General features: G+C 37.9%; 1 protein-coding gene and 1 pseudogene across 1 annotated transcript in view; both read left to right on the top strand.

The window, feature by feature from the left end:
* The first annotated feature begins 2,636 nt into the window (after positions 1 to 2,636).
* LOC124514587 (proline-rich protein 3-like) lies at positions 2,637 to 3,201 on the top strand (annotated as a pseudogene).
* A 4,778-nt stretch (positions 3,202 to 7,979) lies between these two features.
* Positions 7,980 to 9,923, top strand: part of SPATA1 (spermatogenesis associated 1) — a 36,694-nt gene continuing 34,750 nt past the window's right edge. The window contains exon 1 of the mRNA XM_047082337.1: positions 7,980 to 8,015. Within this exon, the coding sequence (XP_046938293.1) occupies positions 7,980 to 8,015 (36 nt within the window). The remainder of the gene's footprint in view (positions 8,016 to 9,923) is intronic.

Raw genomic sequence — 9,923 nt, 5'->3', positions numbered from 1 at the left:
CAGAAGACTGGTGCAAACCCTGCCAACACCAAATCTGCTGACACATACATTTGGCAGGGCCTTATTTCTGGGAGCAGGAGGGGCAGATCCCATTTCACAAGCTGACTACTACACACCATGTTAAAATGTATGCCACTCCTGCTGAGGACCACAATAGGCAAAGAGAGCCTCTGCAGACAACTGGACTGAAGGAAATAAGATGCTAAGACTCAACAGCAGAGCACATGCAATGCACATAGGAAACATTCCCTGAAACACTAGGCCCTGAGGAACAGGGGACACTGTACTGCAAGGTACTATAGGACCTCTTCTTCATAAGACTGTTATTGTTAAGAGCAAGAGAAGTAGCTGACTTTCCTAATACAGAGAAATGGACACAGAAAGTCGGACAAATAGGGAGGCAGAGATATCTCCCAAATGAAAGAACAGGACCAAGCCACCAAAAGAGACCAAAGCAAAACCGTTAAAAATAATATGCCTGATAGAGAATGTAAAGTAATGATCATAAAGATACTTACCAAACTTGAGAAAAGATTGAAGACATCAGTGAGACCCTTGACAAAGAGATTAAAAAAAGAGAGAGAGAGACAGATAAAGAACACAGTAAATGAAATTGAAAATATATTTGATGGAATAAATACCAGGCTAGATGAAGCAGAGGAACAAATTAGTGACCTGGAAGACAAGTAATGAAAAGTAACCAAGCTGAGCAAAGGAGAGGAAAGAAAATTATGCAAATTGAGAATAGTGCAAGGGAACTCAGTGACTCCATCAAGCATAATAGTCATAAGGGATCTCAGAAGAAGAAGAAGAGGTTAGGGGGCAAAAAATTTACTTGAAGAAATAATAACTGAAAACTTCCCTATTCTGAAGAGGATAATAGATGTCCAGATCCAGGAGGCACAGAGAGCTTTCCAAATATTCAACCCAAGGAGTTCCACATGAAGACACATAGTAATTAAAATGGCAAAAAGTAGTGATAAAGAAAAAAGTTTTTAAGCAACAAGAGGGAAAAAAAAGACTGTTAAATACAAAGGAAACCCCATAAGGCCATCAGTGAATTTTTCAGCAGAAACTTTGCAGGCCAGAAGGGAGTGGCATGATATATTCAAAGTGGTGAAAGGAAAAATCTACAACCAAGAATATTCTATCCAGCAAGGCTATAATTCAGAATAAAAGGAGAGAGAAAGAGTTTCTCAGACAAAAACTAAAGGAGTTCATGAATACTAAACCAGCCCTACAAGAAATATTAAAGGGGACTCTTTGAGTGGAAAGGGAAGACCATAAGTGAGAGTATGGAAAGTAGAAAGCAGAAAAGCAGTAAAAATAAATATTTCTGTTTTATAATATTGATATCATAAATATCAAAGGACTCATAAAATAAAAAGATGTAAAGTATGATACCATATACCTAAAATGGGGTGAGGGGATAAACAATGGGTTTAGACTTAAACTGATCATCAACTTGATATACACTGCTATATGCAGAAGATGTTATATACAAAACTAATAATAACCACAAATCAAAAACCAGTAATACATATGCAAAGAATAAAGAGAAAGGAATCCAGTCCATCACTAAAGAATGCCAACACACTATAAAAGAGAACAAGAGAAGGATCAAAGAAAATCTGTAGAAATAGCCATAAAACAAATAACAATGGAAATAAATACATACCTATAAATAATTACTTTGAATGTAAATGGACTAAATGCTCTTATCAAAAGACATACAGTCACAGAGTGGATAAATTAACAAGACCCATCAATATGCTGCCTACAAGAGACCCATTTCAGACCAAAAGACACCTGCAGCTTGAAAGTGAGGGGCTGGAGAAATATTTATCATGAAAATGGATGTCAAAAGTAACCTGGGATAACAATACTTACATTGGACAAAATAAGACTTTAAAACAACTGTAACAAGACAAGAAAGGACACTATATAATAATATTTATGTACCCAACTTAGCACAGAAATACATAAAACAGTTAATAACAAGCATAAAGGAAATAATTGATAATAATACAATAATGGGGCACTTTAACACCCCACTTAAATCAACAGACAAATCATCCAAATAGAAAATCAACAAAGGTATAGTGGTTTTGAATAACATACTGGACCAGATGGATTTAACATATATTCAGAACATTCTATCCTAAAACAGTACACATTCTTTTCAAGTGCACACAGAACACTCTCCAGATAGATTAGGTCACAAAAGAAGTCTCAACAAATTTTAAAAAATCAAAGTCCTACTGTGCATCTTTTTTGACCGCAATGCTCTAAAACTAGAAAACCACAGGAAAAAAATCTGTAAAGAGCACAAATACATTGAGGTTAAAATAGTGTGCTACTAAACAATGAGTGGATCAACCAAGAAATTAAAGAAGGCAAAAATTACCTGGAAACAAATGAAAATTGAAAAGACAATAGTCCAAAATCTTTTCCTCAAGTGTGGTCCTAAGAGGGAAGTTTATAGGAATACGGGTCTACCTCAAGAAGCAAGAAAAATCTCAACCTTACACCTAAACAAGCTAGAAAAAGAACAAAACCCAAACTCCGCAAAAGCAAGGAAATAATAAAGATTAGAGCAGAAATAAATGATTTAAGCAGCCATTGCCACAACCATGATGTTGAAACAAAAGAAGCAGAATTAGCAGCAGCAGCCACCACTGCAGCAGCCTCTGCTGCCAGAGCGGAAAGAGACTGGAGACGAGGAGCATGGAAGTCCCATTGGACCACCCAGCCTTCTGGGCCTTACTCCCATGGCCACTGGAAAGCCTGGTGACTCTAAGTCAGCTCTTCACAGAGGTCTTCCAGGGTCAAGGGGATGAATGATTCAACCACTGCTGAGTCTCTCACCTCCTTCCTGGGGCAGAGGCCCAGTCTGGGGAGGCCTAGGCCCCAGGTGTGGCCCATGTAGTTGTGGTTGGTGGAGGGCCAATACTGAACCTTTTTCCTGGACCAAGCCATGGAGGTCCTTTCAGGGGAGGCTTTCACAAAGAGCAGAGAAGTCCTCGAAGGCTCAAAAGTTGGTCTCTTATCAAAAATACCTACCCACCCAAGTATGGCCCCCAAGTTATGGAAGACAAATCCTACCACCCTGTCTGCTGACATTTTGCCAAAAAGGACCACTGTCGATATGAGGACCTCTGTGCCTTCTGCCATCCAGGTGTCAATGGACCTCCTCTGTGAGACTGTGCCTTCCCATCGAGGCTGACGGGAGCCCTCTGTAACCTAATAGCCATATATTGCCTTGTGGCCCTGTGATGGCTACTGTGAGGCTGTTCCACCCACTGCCCTCAGACAGTGACACCCACCCCCATCTGTGACCTTCCCATTTGGGGTCCAGAGTTGTGTTTCATCACTGGTGCCCAGTGTGTGGTCTTTTGTCTGATTCAGCCTCTAGAGACTTGTCTTCAGGACCTCATCTTTGCTCACTTCAACTGCCTCCTAGATCCTCTTCCCCCTCACTAACTCACTGCTGAACAGGAAACCTCTTTGGTGCAGTTTCTTGTGCATCTGTCCACCCAGCCCCCGGTACTGCCCTCGATTCTTGAGAGCCCTGGAGCAGTTTCATACCATTGCCTTCCAGCTGCTTGAGTCCTTTTTATGTGACAACCCTTACCCCCAAAGTTGCCAGTTGCTCTGTGAAACTCACCAGGTTGACCTGGGGTCAAGTATGGATGACTGGTGCAGTTACTCCCTGAAAGGCCACTCTCCCTGCTTTTGGATTTTGTAGTTTCTGCATCAGTAGCATGATCCCCACTGCTCTGGTCTGGTCTGACCACAGTGCTTTGTGAAACTGTTCATCCCTTTGTATGTAGCCTCTCTCTGCCCGTGGCTTTGTGACTTCCCAACACTAGACTTAAGTTTTTCTGCCAAAATGAGTGAGACTTCATGCCCTCTAGACTTTCCGTACCTCCCAATGTGGGAGAATTGTGAAACTTTGTGCAAGACAGCCTCCCTGGTCTCCCCATTCTGGGGTTGGTTTTTCTGGGTTTGACACAAGCCCATGAGACATCTTCTAAAGCTTCTGAGGGGTTACCCTCTCCTCTCCAGCCCACTTTAGTTAGACTATGTCATTGTGAGGCCACCAGCCCTTTCATCTGAATTCTGTGAATCTCCACCCAGCCTACCTTTGGGTAGAACCTGGACAGTACCGTCACCCTCATCTAACTTTCTTCCCTCCATCCCTGGCACTGGTTGTTTTCTGTGAAAATGGCAGTGCACAGGCTCAGTTTTGAACTGGCCCTGAAGAAACGGATCAGGGATTGTGTGGGCAGGAGGGAAGGATGAGAGCCATTGGAGAACAGAGAATGATTTTTTTTTCTTTTTAACATTTTTTTTAATATTAGTAATAAACGCAGTGAACACAAGCAAAAAAAAATGATATAGAACAAAAATAAATAGATCAATGAAACCAGGAGCTTTTTCTTTGAAAAGATCAACAAAATTAATAAACCTCTAACAAGACTCATTAAAAAGGAGAGGACCCAAGTCAACAACATCACTAATGAAAAAGGAGAAATAGCAACCAACACCACAGAAGTACAAACAATTGTAACAGAATATTATGGAAGCCTGTACACCCAACAAATTGGATAAATTAAATTAATAAATTTCTAAAAACATATAACCTACCAAAACTAAAGCAGGAAAAAATAGAAAATTTGGCCAGACCAATTACCAGCAATGAAAGCAAATCAATAATCAAAAAACTCCCAAAAAACAAAGTCCAGGACTAGATGGCTTCACCAGCAAATTCTACCAAACATTTAAACAGTTAATACCTATTCTTCTCAAACTATTCCAAAAAATACAAGAAGGAATACTTCTAAATTCATTCTATGAAGCCAGTATTACCTTGATATCAAAAGGAAATAGATACCAGAAAAAAAGAACTGTAGGCCAATATATCTCATGAATATAGATGCAAAAATCCTCAACAAAATGTTAGCAAACCAAATCCAACAATACATTAAAAAAATCATACACCATAATCAAGTGGGATTTATTCCTGACATGAAAGGGTGATTCAATATTCACAAAACAGTAAACATGATACATCAATAAGAGAAAGGATAAAAACCATATCATTTCAATAGATGCAAAAAAAAAAAATCTGAAAAAGTACAAGATCCATTCATGACAAAAACTGTCTGCAAAGTGGGTCTAGAGGGAACATACTTCAACATAATGAAGACCTTATATGAAAAACCCATAGCCAACATCGTACTCAATGGTGAAAAACTGAGAGCGTTTCCCCTAAGGTCAGGAACAAGATAAGGATATCCACTGTCATCACTTCTATTCAACATAGTACTGGAAGTCCTAGCCACAATAACTAGACAACATAAATAAAAGGCATCCAAATTGGTAAGGAAGAAGCATAATTTTCACTATTTGCAAATGACATATATAGAAAACCCTAAAGACTCCATCAAAAAAAACTACTAGAAGTCATAAATGAATTCAAGCAAAGTCACAGGATACAAAATAAATGTATAGAAATCTGTTCCATTCCTACATACTAATAATGAAGCAGCAGAAAGTGAAATTAAGAGAACAATCCCATATACAACTGTACCAAAAACACTCCGATATCTAGGAATAAACTTAAGCAAAGAGGTGAAAGACCTGTACTGTGAGAATCACAAAACATTGATAAAAGAAATTCAGGAAGACACAAAGACATCCCATGCTCATGGATTAGAAGAGCAAATATTGTTAAAATGTCCAAACTACCCAAAGCAATCTACAGGTTTAATGCAGTCCCCATAAAAATACAAATAGCAATTTTTTATAAGCCCCTTTCAAATTTTTTTTTTATGTTTATTTATTTTGACAGTGCATGCGAGCGAGCAGGAGGGAGGGGCAAATAGAGGAGAGAGGATCCCAAGCAGTCTCTGCGCCACCAGTGCAGAGCCCAACACAGGGTTCAAACTCACAGATTGTGAGATCATGACCTGAGCCAAAACCAAGAGTCGGATGCACAATCAACTGAGGCACCTAGGTGCCCCACCCATAGCATTTTTCACAGAACTAGGACAAACAATCCTAAAATTTGTATGGAACCACAAAAGACCTCAAATAGCCAAAGCAATCTTGAGAAACAAAAACAAAATTGGAGGAATCACAATTCCAGATTTCAAGTCATATTATAAAGAAGTAGCAATTAAAACAGTATAGTACTGACATAAAAATAGACACATAGATCAGTGGAATAGAACAGGAAAGCCAGAAGTCCATTATTATATGGTTAATCTTCAACAAAGAAGAAATGAATATTCAATGGGAAAAAAAAAATCTTCAACAAATGGTGTTGGGAGAACTGGACAGCCTCATGCAAAAGAATGAACCTGGACCACTTTCTTTCACCACATAAAAAATAAACTCAAAATGGATTAAAGGCCTAAATGTGAGACCTGACCTGAAACCATAAAAATCCTAGAAGAGAACCTAGGCAGTAATTTCTCTGACATTGGCCATAGCAATATTTTTCTAGATATGTCTCCTCAGGCAAGGGAAACAAAAATGAACTATTGGGACTACATCAAAATAAAAAGCTTCTGCACAGTGAAGGAAACAATTCAACAAAACTAAAAGGCAACCTATGGAAGGGGAAAAGATATTTGCAGATGACATCTGGTAAAGGGTTAATATCCAAAATATATAAAGAACTGATATGACTCGATACCCCCCAAACAAATGATCTAATAAAAAATGGGCAGAAGACATCCAGATGGTCACCAGAGGCATGAAAAGTTGCTCAACATCACTCATCATCAGGGATATACAAGTCAAAACTGCAATGAGGTATTACCTGATGCCTGTCAGAATGGCTAAAATCGAAAACACAAGAAACAGCAAGTGTTGGAGAGGATGTGGAGAAGAAAACTTCTTGCAGTGCTAGTGGGAATGTAAATAGGTGCAGTCACTGTGCAGAATATTATGAAGATTCCTCAAAAAAATTAAAAATAAAATTATCCTTCAATCCAGTAATCTCACTACTGGGTATTTATCCAAAGAATACAAAAACACTAATTCAAAAGGATACATGCACCCCTGTGTTTATTACAGCATCAGTTACAATAGTCAAATTATGGAAGCAGCTCAGGTGATTGGATAAAGGAGTGATTTTACATATATAAAAAAAGTGATTATATGTGTGTGTATGTACACACACATATACAATGAGATATTATATAGCCATTAAAAAGAATGAAATCTTTCTATTTGCAACACTATGCATAGAGCTAGATAGTATAATGCTTAGCACAATAGGTCAAAGACAAATACCATGTGATCCTATTTGTATGTGGAATTTAATGAAACAAATGAGCAAAGGAAAAAAAGAAACCAAGAAACAGACTCTTAGCTATAGAAAACAAAAACTATAGAAACAAGGGGTGGAATGAGGAAAATAGGAGATGGAGATTACAGGATACACTTTTCATGATAAAAAAAAAAGATTAAAAAAAGAGACTATACTATGCTAAAAAAAAGAGAGGAATTGGAGAATTAAGTTAAATGTATCTTAAGGAGTTAATAAGGTAAATTCAGAATGCAAAACATTCTTTAAAACAACTACCCAGTCTCTTTAAAAAGTTAATGCCATTAAGAGGGGGTGGGGGAGAAGGTCTGGAAAACTTGCAGATTAAGATTTTTAAAGATGTGACAAACCCAATGCAGTGTGTTATCCTTGATTGGATTCTAGACTGAAAAACATTCTGAGAACAAATGGACAATTAAGGAAATTTGAATGTGGAATGGATATTATTTTACATTAAGGAACTGTTAATTTTCTTAAATGTGAAAATGTGAAAAATTAGACAAGTCCTTATTTTTAGGAGATGGATGCGAAAGTATTTAGGATTATATTTTCATGATGTCTGATTACTTTGAATGGTTTGTTAAGGGAGGGAGAGAGGATTGAGGACAATCTGGTTGTAACATCTGTCACCCCATTGATGACCAAGGTTGATTGGACTGATCTGGCTGGACAGGTGGGTGTCCCCTTTCTCTCTCACAACTCCATATGTGTCCCTCCAAAAGTTGTGTGCTGGGTTGAAGAGGACGACCTTCCCTATAGAGGAGGATCATTCTTCAGTCAAAGGGTATACAAGTAGTTCTGCTCCCCTGCTAGAACCTCCAAACAAGCTCTCAAGGTCCGATTGTAGAAGGCAGGGTAGTCAAGTTTCCAAGACTTCAGACACATCCAAATAAGGTGCTGCATGTGGCAGTCGCCTTTAAAAAAAGAGGTTGGCGGGGGGGGAGAAAAAGTAAATGTGGCATGATGTTTACTTTTGAATCTAAGTAGTAGGTATTTGGGTGTTTGTAGTATTCCTTTTATTTGTATGTATGTTTAGAATTTTTCATATTAAAATAATAAGAATCTAAAATGAATGTCAGATGTGCTTCTATTAAAACCCTGAATTGGCTTCTCATTTTCTGAGATAAAGAGCTTACAGTGGCCTGGAAGACCCTATTTAATTTGTTCCTTGTCCTCCTCATTTTTCTTACTTGATCTTTTACTACTCTCTCCCTCACTCTCTCTGCTTTAATCATACTAGCACTTTCTCACCTTAAGACCTTTGCTTTAATTCTTCTTGGAACTTTTTACTTCTACATCGTCACTCATCTAATTTCTTCTTCACCTGCAGTCTTTACTTAAATCTCACCTTTTCTGGGGCGCCTGGGTGGCTCAGTCAGTTGAGCGACCAACTCTTGATTTCGGCTCAGATCATGATCTCACAGTTCTGTGTTGGAGCCTGCTTGAGAGTCCCTCTCTTTCTCTCTCTCTCAAATTAAAACAAAACAAAACACTGAAACCTACTTCCTCTTTTATCTTCCCAGTTTTCCTCACCCTGCTCTACTTATTCTTTTTTTTCAGTACTGACCACTTTCTAATGTACTATATAATTTATCAGTGTTTTATATTTACTGTTTATTGTCTGTGTCCTCACAGACCTGGGTCTAGTCTGAGGCAAATGAGTCACTTGCCTGAGGTGCAAAATTTAAGCCCCCACACACACAAAAGACCCCTCCGTAATTAAGATAAATAATTCAATACAAGTTTTTTTAATGAAAAAATTGATGCAAAAGAAATCCTAATAGCATTTTAAAGAGAAACAGAATCTGATAGCCCATTTTGGAACCTGAGGCAAAAGGCAAAAATATGTGCCTATAAATATACCTTTTAATGTATTTTTTAATGGTTAGTAGTTTTGATGAAAATATTATTGATGAGCTGCTTCCATGAAAGCCATAAAAGTAAAATTATAATAAATTCATGTTTTGGTATAAATAGAATATTTAACCTTAAAATAATGTTGTGAGTTTTAGTAATGTACTTGTAAAATTCTCAGTATTTTTTCAACTACTTTGTTATTCTGGAAAAAGTTAACCATTAAGAATTTTTGTTTGTTTTTTGTTTTATTTACTTTTGAGAGAGAGAGAGCATGAGCAGGAGAAGGGCAGAGAGAGAGTGAGACACAGAATCTGAAGCAGGCTTCAGGCTCTGAGCTATCAGCACAGAGCCCAGTGTGGGGCTCAAACCCATGAACCATGAGATCATGACCTGAGCTGAAACCAAGAGTCAGACACTTAACCAACTGAGCCACCCAGGTGCCCCCAGAAATGTATTTCTTTTAAGAAACATGTATTGAGGTTCATATTTTTCCTTTTGCTTAAGGCTGTAATAGTAGTATTAATTTCTCTCTTTATTTAAATTTTTGATATTTTGCTTATCATGAAAGTTTTTACATTGAATAGGTTTTTTTTTTTTAATGTTGTATTTATCTTGATTACGGAGGTTTTGTTGCAGCCTTAAATTTTGCATCTGAGGTGAGTGCCTCACTTGCCTCACTCTTCTTCTTGTCCTGTTACCTCATTTGAAGGTAGAGTTATGCACA

Source organism: Lynx rufus, unplaced genomic scaffold (genome assembly GCF_022079265.1).
Source record: "Lynx rufus isolate CCGP_SWC_20201006 ecotype Redwood Valley unplaced genomic scaffold, mLynRuf1.p SCAF_2, whole genome shotgun sequence".
Classification (NCBI taxonomy): domain Eukaryota; kingdom Metazoa; phylum Chordata; class Mammalia; order Carnivora; family Felidae; genus Lynx; species Lynx rufus.
The sequence above is the reverse complement of the archived record's forward strand: the minus strand, read 5'-3'. Positions and strand labels throughout refer to the sequence as shown.